The sequence below is a fragment of the Capra hircus genome, chromosome 10, assembly GCF_001704415.2.
Source record: "Capra hircus breed San Clemente chromosome 10, ASM170441v1, whole genome shotgun sequence".
In the NCBI taxonomy this organism is placed as follows: domain Eukaryota; kingdom Metazoa; phylum Chordata; class Mammalia; order Artiodactyla; family Bovidae; genus Capra; species Capra hircus.
Window position 1 is genome coordinate 57,440,315 of NC_030817.1, and position 19,961 is coordinate 57,460,275.

General features: G+C 39.8%; 1 protein-coding gene across 1 annotated transcript in view; it reads left to right on the forward strand.

The window, feature by feature from the left end:
• TRIP4 (thyroid hormone receptor interactor 4) overlaps nt 1-19,961 on the forward strand; it is a 50,712-nt gene that overhangs the window by 24,870 nt on the left and 5,881 nt on the right. Inside the window, exons 10-12 of the mRNA XM_005685661.3 lie at nt 1,870-1,994; nt 3,032-3,123; nt 19,272-19,377. Of these exons, the coding sequence (XP_005685718.1) occupies nt 1,870-1,994; nt 3,032-3,123; nt 19,272-19,377 (323 nt within the window). The remainder of the gene's footprint in view (nt 1-1,869; nt 1,995-3,031; nt 3,124-19,271; nt 19,378-19,961) is intronic.

Below are 19,961 nucleotides of genomic sequence, written 5' to 3' on the forward strand. Positions count from 1 at the left end.
ATGAGCCACGACTGAAGAAGCCTGGGCACTCTAGAGCCTGTGCTGCAAAACAAGAGAAGCCTGCACACTGCAACTAGAGATAAGCCCACATGCTGCCATGTAGAGCCTGCGCACTGCAGCAAAGATCCAGTGCAGCCAAAAATAACAAAACAAAAAACCCAAACAAACATTTTGACCAACCCAATAGGTTGCTCTGAGTTGCAAAGCCTAGTTAGTGCCAGATGTGGATCTAGAGTTCTGGTTTTCAAAGTGCTGTTTCAACTCTTACTTTGTAAGCTTCAGTCATTTTTCTGCTTTCTTGAAAGAAAATTATTATCAGAACTTAGGAGCAGTCATTTCAACTTTAATGTTGTTAGCTGTGATTTACCTTCTGTGAAGGTGCATTACCATTTTTCTCCCTTCTTGAAAGTCCGCCTTTGCTGCTTTGCCTCCTAAATGTTCCGTAATCCATGTACAAAGTGGCATTACAAGTGCATGTGAATCTGCTGCTCCAGGGTCCCTGGGCCCTCAGATGTCTGCTCTTATTCCGTTCTCTGCAGTTGAGGTGTCTTTCTTTCCCAAAGTAGAATACGAAACAGCTTGCTTTTTGCTGAGGGAATCAGAATGTTTATATTGCTCTCATCTTATTTTGGATCTGTGTTATCCATATTTTCTCACTTAAAAGAACAGGATGAACAGCATCCAACCCACAGTCACTAATCCCACAGAAACAAAGTGGGTGGTTCTGCCACATTTGTGAGACTATTTTCCCAGTATCCCTTGGGATCATTTGGAGTAGAGGGAAGGAATATATTGATACATTCTCCACTTATTGGGTATCTACCACGAGCCTGGTACTCTTCCAATTCATCTCTGTTAGAAAACTAAGGATAAGAGAATTTCTGTTTCCCATTATAAGGCACATATAATAGGGTTATGTTATCCGGCTACTTTATTTTGTATTGTAGAAACTAAAGGAGACACATCTTTTGTAATCCTTAGAAAGTAGATAGCTGTAACATTCTCTTGATTGCATTTTGTTACTCCACTTAAAGGTTCTTTCAAATTAGTTAACAGGTTGTTTAATTATCTACAAAGAATATAACCCTTATAAAATACTTGGAAAATATAAATGAATGTCTTCGCAATTTAAAGATGATAGCATTTTTATCTAGTTAAACTCTTAAATAGTAACTGTGAAAGTACTATTCTTCAGGAGTTATGTGTGGGTGGGGATTTTTCTGGCAGGTTAGAGAACAATGAACAAATCTTTTATGACTCAAAGGCAGGGATTTTAATTTTTGTGATACATCTCGGATGCTTTGAAAACGGAAGATTTGGATTGTGGAGGTCCAAAGGCTGGTGAAAGCTTCATTTCTGAGTTACAGAGATAGGTAAAAAATAGGATCTGAGAGAGATGATTTGTTCTAATGAAAGGGAAAACTAGGGAACAGGGTTCATATTCAAGTGAAAGGTATTACAGGAGAAATTTTTTTTTTTTATCAGAAATACCCCTTGTGGTGAGATACATCATCTGTAAATCTCTTGGCTCACCTGGATAATTTGCTGTATGTTAATGAGATCCTCCTGGAGAATGAAATAGCAACCTACTCCAGTATTTTTGTCTGGAGAAACCATGGACAGAGGACCCTGGTGGGCTGCAGCCCATAGGGTTGCAGAGTCGGACATGCCTGAACGACTTAGCTCGAACCTGTGAGATCCTCTATGGGAGGAGGACTCTACAGTTATTAGCTAGGTCATGGCAATAGTTTTTTTAGGCAGAAATGTCCATGTACCAGTCCTCCACATACTAGAAGTCAAAGCATCACTACATTTTTTTAGTAGACACTAGCATTTAGATTCTTCCCGCTAAATTTGTATTTGTTTAAGGGTGGAGGGCAGAAGTTGGTACACCCCTCACAGAGGAAGACTTTGGATAGCAGCCACAGCAAAAAGACCCTCTCCTCAAGAAGTCTCAGAACTCCAGACTACTTATCTCCTCCTCCGTGGGAAAGGTAACAGCCACATACTCTTCTAATTTCAGTCTTACTTTGTGGAGAGAAGTCACTGACGTTCATCCTCTTTCACTTCCTTCTTCCTGTGGCTTTTTGGGGGTTTTTTTTTTGGCTGAAGGGGACTTTAAACTACGTGTGTGTGTGGCAAATCATGGACAGCTATTCAAAGCATTAAGTCCCCAAACAAGACAAAGAAAAATCTCAGTTCCCAGCGTCAGGAATCAACCAACTAGTCTTAATTTTCTATATTTTTTGTTATTATGAGAGTAAAATAACTACTATAAATTCTGAGATCTTTAGATTGGGAAGAACAACCACAAATAAGACCTTTTTTCATTGAGAGTGACTCAAATAGACATCTGCAATCAGATTTGGACAGAACAAAGTTAGTTGACTTCAGCAGTGAGTTATGAGAATCACTGCAAGCACTCTCAATTTATATCCTAAAAAATAGAATATAAATTTCTGACCATTGGTTGTCTTGGTTTCCTTCCCTGATTCAATGCATATAGTAGTTTTGAAGGTAAAATGAGAATAATTACAGAACCGCCTTTAAAAGTTAAGAAATCAAGCTTTAGGAATCAGAAGTGCATGTTTCCTTAAAAATAACTTTTTGTTTTGACTGATATGATTGGGTTCTTTAAAATCTGTATTCTGACATTCTTATGTTTTTTTACTACTTTTTTATAGTTGCTCTCTTGAAACCTCAAATTTCTGGAACCCAGCACTACCAAACTCTAGTCTGATCCAGCTGAGTATAGTGGAATTGATGTGTTTGAAGTGAAGTTGTGGGGTCCCTGAACTTCAGTGGTGTGAGGCTTATTTTCCTATAGCTTAGGATGTGGATAGTGGACTAAGCCAGTTAACCAACTTTTTTGTTAAAATTCAAACAATTATGCTAGGTAACAAGCTTGATAGTTTTCCTTATGTCTATAAACAGATGAGAAAATAATTTATTCAGAATTGAAAACAGATTTGTGAGTTCCAGGGTCACAAAGAAGGAAATGTATATAATCCTTCTGTTACTCTCAATTTAGATGTGGAATTTCCCAACGACTATCCATCAGGCTGTCTTCTGGGCTGTGTGGACCTAATTGACTGCTTATCCCAGAAGCAGTTTAAGGATCAGGTGAGTAAAGAACATTTCTTTTGGACAGATGCTTGATTTGCCAGGATAGCTGTCCTGTAGCTTCCTCAGCTCAGAGTATCCTGTGTATGGTAAGGAGCTAGAAACTGAATTTAGACATGTGAGGAGAATCTCCTAAGGAGGAAATACTGGAGAGAGAAAAGACCACAGCAGAAGGAAACAAACAAACAAACAAAAATAGAGCGATGATGTGGAGGACTGGTACCTGTACATTTCTGCCTAAAAAGCTACTGCTACAATCTGACTAATGAGTGTAGAAGCCTTTTCCTTAATAAAGCTTTCCTGTTCTTGGGGAAGAAACTGTTCATTATTCCTTGAATTATTTCAGGTAGATGGTGGGAATGGTAGATTTTGTTATATACTCTGAAACATTTGGTCCAGCCTAGAGAATTCATGAAAGACGTGTATGTTTGAACTCTGCCTGCCTGGACCATGCCGTCTTTGGGTATGTGTTTGTGTTTGTATACGCATCTTGTATGTATTTTCATTTATTTTGATTGCTAAAGATTTCCAGGTGGCTCAGTGGTAAAGAATCCGCCTGCCAATGCCAGAAGTGCATGTTCAGTCCCTGGGTTGGCAAGATCCCCTGGAGAAGGAAATGGCAACCCATTCCAGTATTTTGCCTGAGAAATCCTCTGACAGGAGCCTGGGGTTGCTGAGTCGGACACGACTGAGCAGAAAGCGCAGAGTTCAGCTTTGAACAGCAGAGGGAGCTGAAGGACTTTAGCTTAATTGGAAAACTTTAGAAATTCAGATCCTTATGTTAAGACTCAGACTAGCAGGAATCCAAAGTAGGAAAGTCCCCTCCTTAAAGAGTCTTACCTAAAAGTATGATTTTCCTGTTTTTTGGAACAGTTACGTTATGCAGTAGGGGTTCCACCACTGTACTTAAGAATATGTTCTTCACCTTAATTTTCTCAGTTAATTCTTTGTTTTTCAGAAACTCTTAATTGCCTTTCATTATTAATTAAGTGTCTGCTTAGAAAAAAGAAGAAAAACCAAGGACTTTCCTGGTGGTGCAGTAGCTGAGACTCCAAATTCCCAATGTGGAAGGCACGGGTTTGATCCCTGGTCAGGGAACTATACCCCACGTGCCACAGCTAAGACCCAGGGCAGCCAAATAAACTAAAAAAAAAACAAAAAAACTGTTCCCATCCATCTCACTTTTTCTATTCGTTCCTCACAGGCTTTAGCCAATAGTTAATATCCCTCTAGTTTTCTGTATTTCAGTTCCTTGTGGATTGCCTCCTCAGCGCTTTTCTGATTACTTTGTGTTTGTGAGTATAATGCTTTCATTCGGTATGAATTTTGACTCCGGCCCTTTTGTTTTGCCCTTAGTACCTGATCTAGACCTAGGCAAAACTGCAGATACGTGAAGGCCATTTGTTTTCCACACCCTTGTGCCGATTCTATCTATGGACGTTTTGCCCATTTTTTCAGTGTCTTCTCTCCTCTCCTCTCCTCCCTTTTTCCTTTTTTTTCACTCTAAAAATAATAATTGTGAAAATTCCTTATGTTGATGTAGACTTTACAGTTCTAGAGATCCATGAAGAGCTTAATATCACTTGATATGTCATATTTCCTTCACAGGATTGCTGCATTCTCAAAGAGAGCACAGGAGCATCTGGCCCAGTGTGTGGTGGGTTTTGGCCAGGGGCCTTCCTTTATTACCTCATTTGTTGATCAGGCAGACCACCACTTGATTCAGGGTCAAATGAATTCAGTTTCTAGGCAGTTAACCAATCTTCTTTCTGCCACAAATTTGTGTTGAGAAGGGTAGGAGGCTGTAATCCTAGTCTCTAGAGTACCACAAGGTGTATGGAAATTAGAAACTCAGTTAACAGAATAAATCTTATTGGTTTCTCAAGAATTTCTCTATTTCAGTCAGCATAGTACCCCTCCTTGAGCTTATTTTCTGTCTTTTATCCTGAGGATGATGAGGGCAACACCCAGAAGTACATGCTCCATGTGTTCCCAGTTGGAGGTCCTGGCAACTCTTTATGAATTTTCCTGATGTGTATGACATTAGAGTATCCCCAAATGCCAAAAGCCACGAGACTTCCATCAAACAGGAGCCCCATATCTGTTTTCCCTATGGTCAGCTTTGCTGTGGCTTTTCCCCATTGTTTCCCACCCCCCCCACCACCTTCTGTTTCTGAGAGTAGCACATGAATGTATCCAGAATTGATAATAGCTCTTTTAGGGGATTATTTATTGGATAAGGCTGTTACCACTTTGAAAGGTTGTAGCTTTGGTATTTGGCTGTCTTTTGGAAAATGTCCCAAGCACCTTTGGTCATCCACCTGTCTCTGTTTGAGTTAGGGTTCTGTGATGTAAGAATTGTGATTGCCTAGTCTGTTTTACTAACGTTATTCTCATTTTTTCAAGAATGAGTTGAGAGTTTAGGAATAATAGCTCTAGACTAGCATTTCCCAAACCATTCCACGGCATTGGTGTTCTCTGGGGAAAAAGAAGGAAAGGAGTAAGGGGTTTCTTGCATAGTAAGGGGTGGATGCATAGAAAATTTATGCAGATTTGGAAAATTTTTTTAGATTTAATAAATTTATTTGTTTGCTGCAGAATTTCTCAGAGCCCTTAATGTGCTAGTGTCCATTATGACTCTCTGAAGTAATTCTCTGATTTATTTGATCAATATAGTATACAGTGTTCTCATAGCTTTTTGACAACAACCCCACCCCCTGCCACCCCCACTCCCCCTGTATTTACATACCAGTATCTTGTGGTATATATAGTTAGCAAGTGCTGGTCTAAATACATTGGAGGTTTTCTTGGTCCTCATAGATCAGCTCACTGAGGGACAATAATCCAGAAAGCAGTTTCTTGACCTATGTCTTCTTTCTGCATCTTCATCCTCATTCCTCATCACCAAGCTGAATTGCATTTTCTTTGAAAACCTGTGTAGACCTAGTAATTTTTATTTTAACCGAAACTAATCTCCTTTGTGACTTGGGACCATATTTTATCTCTCCATCTTGTTCCTAAATTTTTTCGTCCCCAAAGGAAGTCAGTAATTTACTTCCTGAGCTTTCATTCTTGGCCTTTCTTTGATAAGTTAAAGTACACTATTTTGGGCATAGTATGATTATTTAGTTCCTTAAAAGAAATAACAGAAAAGGTTTTATTGGTGGTTGTTTAAAATCAAGTGCACTACACTATAAGTGGCTTTAGAAATATGTGCTTAAAATGCTTTCCCCTGAGCGAAGAACTAGTCTTCCTTTTATCTTTTAAAAGTAGTATGGCTGGCATGGCTGATTTGTGCCAGGAAAAAAATCCTGCTAGACTGTCAGTTGTCCTGAGTAATGGCCACTGATCAACCTAAACAAGTTAGGAGCAATGCAGAAAAGGCTGTAGCCTCAACTCAGGAAAGAAAGGTAGGTGAGAGCAGTCTAGTTAAGACTTCTTCTGTATTCCCCTGGAAGCAGCCCATGCCTTGCTAGGGTTTTATCTGCCAGCAGCAGATGTAAGCTCTCAAAAACAGCAGGGAGGAAGTTGACTGCAGCAGTGCATCAAGGCTGTGGTTTGTAACCTCAATAGTAAGGCAGTTAAAACCTTTTTTTTCTTTTTTAACAAAGACATTTTGATTGCCAAATCCATAACCATTAGCAGCTGTGGTTTGAACAGTTCTCTAGACCTAACAAGTTTTCAAACAGAAAGTTGAGTTGGAGGCTTTTGTTTCTCTGTGTCTGTGTTGTGTTTGTGATATTTATATCTCTGCCTTCAATAGAAAATCTGATTTGTCTGAAATCTCTGAGGTCATTGATTATTCCACTTCTATACTGAATCCATTCCTCTCCTGCTAGCTTACTGATTTTTCAGTCCATTTGATCTTAAGGCTTTTGTAAGAGCCAAGATCCTGTATTTAAAGAATTAATGCTGGATCAGTTCTATTGCTGGGTTCCTATAAATTGACATAAGCAAAGTAAGTACTATTTTCCAGTGGGGAAGAGAGTCTTACTTGTTCCATTTTCTGTAAGAGTAGCCATGTGATACAGATCTTCAGGAAGATTGCATATATCATTTCATGTGTGGAAACCATCAGCTTCTATCACCAAAGGGTTGTCTGTAAGACTTGAGAGGTGAGAAATTAAATAGTAGTCAATATTCAGACCAGGCATTGGCATTGAAAAATGCAGAATCCTCAGATTCCCTTTTAAATTATGTGAAAGTGTTTTCTCTGTTTTACTAAGAAAACCTGCCAGTTCATAGGCCTAGCATGTATGGTTTCTAAGGCATCTTGAGGGCTGCCTCTCAGCCCCAACAAAGAGGGGAACTGTGTCTGCAACGACTAGCCCAGTCAGCCCTAGGCAATTTTCTAAGATCTCAACTCACTTGAGGGAGACAGGGAATGTATTTTCGGAGTTCTCATGAAGACTAGAACATTTCCTTGAGTTTTTAGGTCAGAACAGACTGTCTTTTGAGTTGTTTGCAACCTGGATATCAAGTGCCCACTTGATGAGGTGAGGACAACCATGTATGTTTTAAAATAATCCAGGAAGCATTATGCCTCCTGTTGTACTTATCCTGAAGAGAAGAAGGGGATATGAACACTTTTCTGTGCATTTATATGAATTCTTTAATGTGTGTCTTTTCATCTGAAAATGAACATATAATTCTTAAGATTTTTTTTTTTTTTTATACAGTAATCAGTGCTTGAGTGCCTTTGTTTTAGGCACTAAGAGAAACAAAAAGGTGAATCAGCCATGGGTTCTGTTCTCAGAATGTTTGAAAGACCACCAGGTAGATAAGATATATCTGCAACCAGATTTATAAACAACCAAATAACAAAATAGAAAGCAAAGATAACTATCTTAAGAGAAGTAAAGACTGCCTCTGAGGAATTTAAAGGAGTGAGAGGTTGCTTCCAGCTGGGAGGAGGACTTTATTAGGAATGTAGCTTCTTTTTAGTTTTCCCCATGGGGACTCAGTATTTCTTCAGGATAAACTCTGAGAAGTAGATCTTAGAGTCTGAGGTACATACATTTAAAAGTTGTTACAAACTGCTAAGTTACCATTCTTTTTTCTTTCAAGTTACCGCTCTTAAAGAAAAATCTAATTTAAAATTCTGCCAATGTTGTGAGTCTTTCCTATACTAATATCCTAACCAAAACTGATTATTAATAGTCAATTTAATGTTTGCTAATAAAGTGGGTGAAAACTGTACTTTGTTATTTTCATTCAGTTTTCCTGACCATTTGGTGACATTTTTGGTAAAGAATCCACGTGCAATGTGGGAGACCTGAGTTTGATCCCTGGGTTGGGAAGATCCCCTGGAGAAGGAAATGGCAACCCATTCCAGTATTCTTGCCTGGTGAATCCCCGTGGACAGAGGAGCCTGATGGGCTGCAGTCCGTGGGGTTGCAAAGAGTCAGACATGACTGAGCAGTTAAGCATACGATCATCTTTTCAAATATTTACTGGCCATTTATATATTTATTTTTATTGAAGAATAGTTGATTTGTGATTTATTAATTTTGGCAGAGTGACTCAGTTAACACATGTATTTATTCTTTTTAATATTCTTTTTCAATATGGCTTATGCCAGGATCTTGAATATAGTGTGCTTTGCTATACGTTAGGACACTCTTGTTTATCCATTCTACATGTAATAGTTTGTGTCTACTAACCCCAAGCTTCCAGTCCATACCCCCTCCACCCTCCTTCCCCTTTGGCAACCACAAGTATGTCTGTGTGTCTGTTTTGTAGATAGGTTCGTTTGCGGCATGTTTTAGGTTCCACAAGTAATCCCTGGTAGCTCAGTCGGTGGAGAATCTGCCTGCAATGCAGGAGACCCGGGTTCTGTCCCTGGGTCAGGAAGATCGCCTGGAGAAGGAAATGACAAACGACCCCTGTATCCTTTCCGGGAGAATCCCATGGACAGAGGAGCCTTGTGGGCTGCAGTCCGTGGGGCTGCAGAGAATCAGGCATGACTGAGTGACTCACTTTGGTGTGGTGGTGGTGGTTTAGACATTGAGTTGTGTCCGACTCTTGCCACTCCATGGTCTATAGCCTGCCAGGCTCCTCTGTCCGTGGGATTCTCCAGGCAAGAATATTGGAGTGGGTTGCTAGTTCCTTCTCCAGAGTGACTCACCTTAGGTTCCACAAATAAGTGATATCATACAGTATTTGTCTTTCTCTTTCTGACTTACTTAGTACAATGATCTCTTGTTGCATCCATGTTGCTGCAATTGGCATTATTTTACTCTTTATGGCTGAATAGTATTCCATTGTATATGTATATACAATTACATATCATTTGTGTGTCTATATATAGTACATCTTCTTTATTCACTCATCTGTCAATGGACACTTAGGTTGTTTCCATGTTTTGGCTATTGTGAACAGTGCTGCTATGAACATAGGGTGCATATATCTTTTTGAATTATTGTTTTGTCTGGATGTATGCCCAGGAGTGGGATTGCTGGATCATCTGATAATTCTGTTTTTAGTTTTCTGGGGAACCTCTCTAGTGTTTTGAATAGTGACTGCACCAGCTTAATTCCCACCAACAATGTAGCAGGATTCTCTTTTCTCCACACTTTCTCCAGCGTTTGTTATTTGTAGGCTGTAGTCTACAGTAGTCAGAATGATGGCCATTCTGACCAGTGTAAGGTTGTGGTTCATTACAGTTTTGACTTGGATTTCTCTAATCGTTAGCAATATTGAACATCTTAGGATTGTGGCTTTTGAATTAGCCTTGAAGTATAGTAATAATAAAAACTATCACTTTTTGATTAGTTATTATGTGCCCAACCTATTATGTTATTTTTTAATCCTCATAACAACTTGATACCAAACAGTATCAGTACCCCTCTTTTAGAGATGAGAGAACTTAAGACTCAAAGTTAAAATAACTTGTGTACCGTCAATCAGTAAATGGTAGAATTGGAGTTTCTGTTTAAGTCTTCCTACTTATAGATAGAAAAGCGTATTCTAAGGAGAGAGTAATGTGAGGTGAGAAGTCATGAGCCTGTATGGAGAATAATAGCAGACCAGTTTGTTGAATGTAAATGTATGCTGTGGTCAGATGGTAGGTAACTTTGAGGATAGGCTGCAGAGGTTAGACTTTTCTCTCTAGTCAGTTGTGGGATGGGAAGGGATGTTTTGAAAATCACTGGAGCCAGAAAATGAATATGGCAGCAACGTGGAAGATGAATTGCTGTGAAGAGACTGAAGGTAGGAAGTCTAGTGAGAAGGCTCTCGTCATCCCGGTTGAATATATTTTAAAATCTGTTCTAGAGACTTTCCTGGCAGTCCAGTGGTTAAGACTTTGCATTCCAGTGCAAGGGGTACAGGTTTGATCCCTGGTCAGGGACTAAGATCCCACATGCCTCTCTGCCCAAAAACGGAAAACAGAAACGGTATTGTAACAAATTCAACGAAGACTTTTAAAAATGATCCACATCCAAAAAAAGAAAAAACTTCTTAAAAAAAAGTCTGTTCTAGGAAATGCCTGTGGACTTAGACAGAAGGGGTAGGGACAAATGCAAGGTTTTATGCAGGTAGATTCAGTCACTTAATATGACACCTTCATGTTACCTGTAGGTAAACTCAGACTTGCCTGGCGGCTCAGTGGCAAAGAGTCCACCTGCCAATGCAAGAGATGCAAATTTGATTCTTGGGTTGGGAGGATCCCCCAGAGAAAGAAATGGCAGTCCACTCCAGTAATCTTGCCTGAGAAATCCAATTAATGGAGAAGCCTGGTGGGCTACAGTCCATGGGGTCTCAAGAGTCAGACATGACTTGCAACTGAACAGCAACACCACCACCACCACCCAGGCTTAGAGAGAAAGCAGTCTGTTTGATCTAGAAGGAATCTGCTGTAACTTTACAATCTTGCTGTCTTTCTTCAGTCTGTTGAAAGGCTTCTTAATTTGTCAAGTATACTGTATGAACCAAGAGGCAAATTATCTTCTAATTTAAGAGTTTATTGCTCAAAATATTATATAATCACACATTCAACAAGCATTTGACCATTGTGTCACGTGCAGGCACTGTGCACATTAAGAATCCAGAGTTTTTTAACAAGATATTCCATCTTCTCTTGATCTTTTAAGTCTGCTGCAAGAGACTGTGACAAGAAAACCCAACTATGATAATTATCATATGTCCAAAGGAATACATAAAGGAGGAGATCCAACTCCTAACTCACCTTGACTGGAGGCAGGTGGGAGGGTTACTAAAAAAGGCGATCCTTGAAGAGAGCAGAATTTATATCTTCCTCAACGTACTATCCTGTATCTTCATGCTTATGTCCATCATGAGAGTTCTGTTCATTCTTTGAAAGAGCAAAGAGTTCTTTGTTCATTGCCTCCTGTAGAGTCTTTCCTGACCTCAGCCTGTTTCCTCCCTGACAGGGTTAATTGCATCCTTCTCTGGGCTCCTGTGTTCATATTTCTATTTACATCTTTAACCTTTTTTTTTCCCCTGTAATTATATATTCACATGCAGTTCCTTTAGATCACCATCTGTGTCTAACCTTGTTATCTCCAGTGCCCTAGCATATAGCCTGGTACATAGTAGGTGTTCATTTAATGGTGATAGCAATAAATTGAGGGGCAGACATTGGTTGGTAAGTGAGAAGCCTTAAATGCCATGTGAGGGAATTTAGTATTCTGAAGGCACTTTAGAAAAATTGTTTTGACAGAAGTAGGAAGGAATGGACTAGAAGGGGCAAGCTGAAAACAAGTAGATAATTTAGGAAATTATGATGATTTTCCAGGTGGAGGCATGATGGAGGCCAGCAGCAATGCTTTGGCTATCAAGTTGGAAAGAAAGAACCAGATGATTGGAATGTTTAGAAGATAAAGTCTATAGGACTTGGTGATTTGATTGGCTGTGAAGGGTGAGAGAAAGAAGTCCAGGTTAGATTTTGGTTTCTAGCTGTGGTGAGGGGTAAATGGTAGTACCATTAGTCTGCATGGGTTATACATGAGAAGTGAAGTTGCTCAGTCGTGTATGACTGTTTGCGGTCTCCTTGACTCTAGCCTACCAGACACCTTCATCCATGGCATTTTCCAGGCAAGAGTACTGGAGTGGGTTGCCATTTCCTTCTCCAGGGGATCTTCCTGACCTAGGGATCGAACCCAGGTCTCCAGCATTGCAGGCAGACGCTTTAACCTCTGAGCCACCAGGGAAGTGTACAGAAGAAAAGAATTTTCTTTTAAGGAAAATGACTTTTTATTTATTTAATTTTTATGATTTCTTTTGGCTGTGCTGGGTTTTTGATGCAGCGCCTGGGCTTTTCTAGAGTGCATGGGCTTAGCAGCCTTATGTGAGATCTTAGTTCCCTGATTAGGAATCGAACCCAGGCCCGCTGCATTGGGAGCATGAAGTCTTGTCCGCTGAACCACCAAGGAAGTCCCTGAAAATGACTTTTTAAAATAAAGGAAAGGAAATGTAGCAAGGGAAACCTGTATTGTAGCCGTGAAGGAGAGCGGTTCTGTAGTATGTGAATTGTGCACATAATACAAAAATCAGTAGTACAAAAATTTAGAGCCATACAAAAATCACTTTTTCTGTGATTTTTCATTTGGATTGTTTAAAATATTTTAATCTGTTTGGTTCTAAAAGACAAAACTCCCTTTATTTGATAAAGGGGTATTGTTGCTGTTAATAACACTGTATTACTTGATAATGATCTTACCTTGATATGTCAACTCATGTCAAAGGATTCTGTGAACTCTGCCTCAGTAGTTGTTTCCAGCTGAGTCAGACCAGCCACTGCGAGATAAAAATATAAAGTCAGCAGAGCCCTTAAAACAAAAGGAGTCCTAGCATTCTGAGATATTAGGGTAGATTTGAATGGTTAAGGGCCTTACAATGCAGTATCTTTGCATGTGCACTCAGTCATGTCTGACTCTTTGTGACCCCACAGACTGTAGCCTGCCAGGCTCCTCTGTCTATGGGATTTCATGCCTTCATCCGTGGCATTTTCCAGGCAAGAATACTGGAGTGGGTTGCCATTTCCTCCTCCTGGGTCAGGGGATCTTCCTGACCCAGGGATTGAACCTTGCCAGGTGGATTCTTTACCACTGAGCCACTTGGTATTAAGAGCAATTTTCTTTTGGTTCTTACTAGTTAGAGTGAAAGCCTGCTCTATGAAAATTAAGACCAACAATAATTGTTACAAATGGATGATTTTCATTTTGGTCTTGAAGAATCAGGGCAGCAAAGTTATGAGGTTAATTTTAGAGAAAACATAAGTCCCTCTGTTCTCTTTTGTGTAGAGTTTCCAGTATAGATAGGATTCACAAGAGCACAGAAAGTCACACTGGGAATTTTAACGGCAACCCACTCCAATTTTCTTGCCTGGAGAATCCCGTAGACAGAGGGACCTGGCGGGCTTCAGTCCATGGGGTTGCAAAGAGTTGGACACAACTTAGTGACTAAACAACAAATAAGGAAGGGACCAGGATACCAGTCTGTGTGGCTTCAGCCAGATCATCTTCCACAAGTGTCTGAAAGACTCCAAGCTGAGTATCACCTATCCTTATTCCTCCCAATTGGTGCAAATATGAATGGTCTCTGGGGCATTGAGTTGGAACCCCTTGTATTTGGTATTAGGCACATGATTTGCATTGGGTACTGGTACATGAGTTCAGCTGTCCCGCTTAGGGACAGTTGGCATGATCTTTATCCAACTCCAGTCAAATATGCAGGAGTCATCTCATCAAAGTATCATGATCAATACATTAACTCTGATGTGAGAAAATGCTTATCCTCCAGTACAATGGGGCCCAGGGTACTACTTATCCTGTGAACACCTTGAATTGCTTTGAAGGAAAATGAGAACAACATTTTTTTTTCTTTTTTAAATGAGGGCTGTTTATCAGAGAACACAGTTGCTTTCAGGATATACTTCTTTGGATCTGTTGTGCTTGTGGTCTTTTTATCAGACTCATTTCCTTCTCTCTTTCTGAGTATTATCACCTCAATCTTCTTGGAGTTGGTTTTCAGCTAACTAGATTTCGGAGCCTGATTTCATGTCCTATCTAGTTCCCCAAAGTTCAAACCAAGAAAACCTCCAGCAAACATACGTTCTTTGTCAATGAGTTTCTTCTTAACTGTTTCCTTTAGCTGTTAGTCCTTGGAGACAGGTGTAAGATTTACATGTGGGTCATCTGGGGATTTGTTGGGAAGAGTGACATCATGTAGGACTTTCTGATCATTTCAGTACAAGGATTAAATGGAGGCTTGTGGAGTTGGTGAAAATGCCCACTTGGCTCTGAGGCTGCAGTGGTTGCCAAGAGCCACTAAACATTTTTTTTTTTTTCCTGTTATGAAAATGGCAAGAGAAATGTTTTCTAGATGGCTGGTCAACAGTTTCCCTCTGGAGAGGAGAAGAAAATGGCTGTTTAGTAGTTAATTACCTGTTATGTTAGCTATGAAACTTATGAGGCATGGAAGAAGAGTAAGCCCACCTCCTCCGCTCCTCAGGCTGGAAACCAGGTGATAGGAGTCATGTTGGTGAAGGCAGGAACAGCAGCAAGCGTCCTGAGGAGTCTGTTACTGAATGTAAATGGTTGCTTTGAATTGCTTGGTCTTATAACCCTCATTCCCTAGCCTGTCTGTTGCACTATCTCAGTGACCCTTAATCTGATATCCTCTCTAAATTAGATATGACATTGAGAGTTTATTTACGTTCTTCACAAATGTGAACCTTCTTTTTCTTAATTTACTCTTTCTCTAGGTCAGCTGCATTTTAGTCTTTTGACTCTCAAACCAAAACTCTCTTTCTTGCAAGTCTCTGACTTTTTGGTGTTTAATGTGGTCTATTAGTGTCCAAGACTCAGTTTCAGAGATTATACATTTCTGCAGGTACAGGTTCTGCCAAGCTGGCTTTGCTTTAATGCATTTTACCATAAAAAAAAATCCCTTCTTCCAACACATAGGCCTTACTTTTCTTTATTCCCATAGGCTTCTTTGCTCTTTAGCTCTGTTTCTTGTAAGCTTCCTGAAGTTTAGTAATAGAACTTGGAAACCGGAATATTCACATGAAACTTGGATTTAGATTCAATTGAGAAAGTTAATTTTAGTGTTCATCTTTATTAGAAGGCATGAATGGGTCCAGAGAACCACTTGTTCTATAATTTCATTTATCCATCATTTTCCCCATTATTTGACATTTTCTGACTCTGTTAATATATGTCAGGGTAGTTTTTATTAAACATAGGGCCTTCCTGGCTACTTCCCAAGACATGAAAGTTCTAATTTAGCTTGAGGAATAACAGATTATAGACTAGTACCTGCTTTTAGCCAGAGTTTAGTCCTAAGAGTGTCCAGCTCCCAGCATGTATGTATTTAGCATGGTTAAGATAACCTAAAAGCACAGATTGGCAATTTTTTTGTTTTTTTTCCATCCAACAAATGTTTATTGATTGCCTACCATGTGCCAGGCATGATTCCAGGTGCTAAGGAGTAAGCAAAACAAAGATCCTTGCCTTCTTGGAGCTTTTATCCTAGTAAGGAAAGTCCAAATTTTAAAACTTTAAATAAGTGAATTGGTGGTGGTTTAGTCACTAAGTCATGTCCAACTCTTGTGACTTCATGAACTGTAGCCCTCCAGGCCCCTTTGTCCATAGGATTTTCCAGGCAAGAATACTGGAGTAGGTTGCCATTTATGATGGTAAGTGCTGTAGAGAAAAAAATAAAGAGATGGGGGCTAAGAATGCCAGAAGACCCACTACAGAGTTGACATTTGAACAAAGTTCTGAAGAAAGAAGGAGGAAACCAGGTAGATACCGAGGAGGGAAAGCATCCCAGGAAGAGGGGTAAATAAGCTAGTACAGACGTCCAGAGGCAGGAACAAGGAACCCTGTATAGCTGAAGTGGAAAGTGGGGGAGAGTAGTAGGAGAAGGCATCAGAAAGGAAGTGGGGGCCAGATTGTCTGGGGACCTGTTGGTCATAGTGGGGTCCTGTACGTCATAGTGAGGACTTAGTCTTTTATTCTGACTGAGACAAAAAGCCTTTGGAGAGTTTTAAACTTTGGAGTGACTTGATCCAATATATTGAATATGTTTAAGAAATAGCGCAGACTGCTGTGATGTGAATAGACAAGGGGAATGTTAAGGGCAGAAAGAGACAGGCCTTGAGGAGGCTATCGAATCCAGAGAGACATTGTGGTGGCCTGGACCAGGGCAGTAGCGCTGGGCATCTTAAGAAATGGTGGGGTATTGAGTATCTTTCAAAAGTAGAGTTAACAGGATTCCCTGAGGGTTGGTTATGGGGTTCTTCACCTGAACAACTGGAAAGATTAGAATAGCTATTCTAAAGGGATATGAAGAAAAAAAAAGAAAGAAAAGAAATAAAGGGATATGAATGAGAGAGGAGCAGGTTTGGAAAGAAAATCTAAGACCTTGATTTTTCTTTTAATTTTATTTTTATTGTGGTAAATATACATTACATAAACTTAACCATTTTTAAGCATGCAGTTCAGAGGTGTTAAGTATATTCACAGTGTTGTGCAGCCATCCATGTTCAGAACTTTTATCATCTCAGACAGGAATTCTGTACCCATTAAACAGTAATTCCTCTTTCCTCCACACTCCCCCCAGCCCCTAGTAACCTCTATTGTACTTTCTTTCTCTATGAATTTGTCTTCTTTTTTGGCGGTGCAGCTCAGCTTGCGGGATCTTAGTTCCATGATTAGGGATTGATCCCGGGCTCTAGCAGTGAAAGCACCAAGTCCTAACCACTGGACTGCCAGGGAACTTCCAAACTTTTCTAACCTAAGCACCTCACATAAGTCGACTCAGAATATTTGTTCTTTTGTGTATGGTTTATTTTACTTAGCATAATTTTTCTAGGTTCATTCATGATGTAGCATGTATCAGAATTCCATTCCTTTTGAAGGCTGAATAGTATTCCATTGTATGTATATGCCATATTTTGTTTAATCTGTCTATTGTTAGACATTTGGATTGTGGAAACTACTGACTGTTGTGAGTAATGCTGCTTTGAACATTGGTATACAAATATCTGAATCCCTGCTTTCAATTCTTTGAGTATACCTGCTGCTGCTGCTAAGTCGCTTCAGTCATGTCTGACTCTGTGCGACCCCATAGACGGCAACCCACCAGGCTCCCCCGTCCCTGGGATTCTCCAGGCAAGAACACTGGAGTGGGTTGCCATTTCCTTCTCCAATGCATGAAAGTGAAAAGTGAAAATGAAGTTGCTCAGTCGTGTCCGACTCTTGGCAACCCCATGGACTGCAGCCTACCAGCCTCCTCCACCCACCTAGAAGTAGAATTTATTTGGCAGCTTGGAAATGAAAGATGACCTTCAGAAGAACCGTTCTGGTGGAATGATGGAAGAAAAGCCTCTTTATAGTCACTATAAAGTGAGAGGCAAAGTGTATAGATAATCTTTTAATGAATTTTGTTGTAAAGGAAACCTGAAAATGGGGCAGTAGCTGAAGGAGAATGTGGGATCTGGGGAGTTTTTGTTTTATGACAGACATTATAGAAAGAGTGTTTGTTAACGGGATTGATCCAGTAGAGAGAGAACATTTATTGATGCGGAAGAAAGAGGAGTGAAATGGCTTGTCGTTTTGGAAAAGCAGAGCTGTAAAGTCCTGGCAGGTTTGTCCTCTGCCTCAGCATTCTCTGAGACACAGAGAAGAGAGAGCAGGAAAATCGAAGAGATATGAATTGTGACTGTTGCTACTTCGGTGTCTGTAGAATTAGGTTTAAAGATCTTGATGGCAGCTTCTGGTTTTATTTGTGCCTAAGCACCTCAACAGTAACAGCTGGGCCCCACTTTTCTTTGACTTCTAAAGATCCAAAGGGTAAGGAAAAAAGAAAGTTTCTCCTTCCATCTTCATTTTTTTTTTAATGCATTTTATATATTTATTGACTGCTCTGGGCCTTGGTTGCTGTGCGAGGATTTTCTCTAGTTGCGGTGAGCGGGGGCTAGTCTCCAGTTGCCTTGGATGGGCTTCACATCATGGTCACTTCTCTTGTTGTGGCGCATAGAGTCTGGGGCACACGGTCTCAGTAATTGTGGCTCAATGGCTTAGTTGCCCCACAACATGTGGAATCTTCCCACACCAGGAATTGAACCTGTGTCCCCTGCGTAAGCAGGCAGATTCTTAACCACTGGACCACCAGGGAAGTCCCGACATTTGAATTTTCTTCCTTATTTCACTGAAGCCTCCATTTTTACTTTAGAGCCTTAGATCTTTGCAGGATACATCTTAGCAGGTAAATAAGGGTGGAAAATAATTTCACAATTTCTCATCACCAGGAGAAAGGTGGCTTTGGTAGTGACATCGGACCCATGGCCATAGTCAGCTTTAGAGTCGTATTTATCGAACATACTAAACACAAGACATCCCAAGATAGGAAATGTTGAAATACCAAGTCAGTTGCACATTGCTGGAGAGCACTTTTCTGCCAACACCCACTTGTTCCTTAAGTTGTGATTATGTGGCCAGATATTCTTACTCTAGTTTCTGTGTCTGTCTTTGCAGAAAAATAAAAGTCCTAAGAATTCACACAGATTCATTTTGTGACAGGAGCTCCAAAGGAGGCTTCTAAATTATTTTCAGAATTGCTCTACTGTTACCTTTTCACCCTAAGTGAGTCTGGAATGTGTCCAGCAAAACAACTTTGGCGTGTTCATACCTTTCAGAATGAATCATCTTCCTTCCCTTTAGTGAGAGAAGGGCTCTGTTGATCGTTTCTGGCAGAATTTCCACAAATGTTCTATTTTTCTTAAACCTTCCAGTGTTTCACTTGAGCTGAATCTGGAGGTGGGTGCCTGATGTTCCTGCAGGAGACCTCTGAGTCTCCCAATTCACAGTTGCTTATATTGAAAGATTAGTCAGTTTTGATTCTCTGGAAAGATGTCAAACATCTTTTTTTAAGAAGTTGTTTCCATTGTAGGAAGTCACAAATGGTGGGCAAAAGACTGTATGAGTACTGTGCTAAAGCTTGGGGGAAAGTGGAAGGTTTGTTCTTGTTTGTTGAGCATTATTGTCTTTACCTGGCTATGTAATGGAGAGTACTACCATCAGAACATTGAGGTGGATTCTGGGACATCCTTTGATCTCCTTGAAATTCAAAGTTTGTCTCAACTAGCCTGAACTTTTAATTTTTATATTTTGCAGTATCCAGACATAAGTCAAGAAGAATCTGATTCTCCATTTGTCTTCATCTGCACAAATCCCCAGGAAATGATTGTGAAGTTTCCTATTAAAGGAAATCCAAAAATCTGTAAGTCACAAGCTTCTATGGTCTATTTTTTTTAATCTTGAATCTCACTTGTTTAACTTAAATTTTTATTCTCTTTTCATCCTGTTCCATATCATCTCAAATACTTGAAGAATTAGAAAAATTCTATTTATCATATTCCTGAAACTAATACAACATTGTTCATCAAGGGTTTAATATTAAAGTTACTGTTAGTTTAAAAAATTATTTTTATCAATAACTTTAATGTTAGGTTAACTACAGTATAGCCTTTCTGAAGCATACCTTGATCCACAGTTATTGGTATATGAGTGAATCACTCTAAACTTCCAGTTAGGATGCCATTACCTTTAAAATACTACTTGTAAGCCAAAAGATTACATTTGCTCCACTGTACTGTTCTTAACCGTTGTTCCTCAGTATTCAATCCAAGAATAAGACTTAACTTTTTGAAGGTACCACTTCCTACTATTGGTTTGATTACTGGTCCCAGAGGTCTGCTCTAGCCCTCTTGCTTTTCATCCTCTTTTTGAAACCTCTTGATGGTTTTCTTTTCTGTAATGTTTGCTTTTATGTGTTTGTGATTATAGTACCCTCTGCATGTTCAC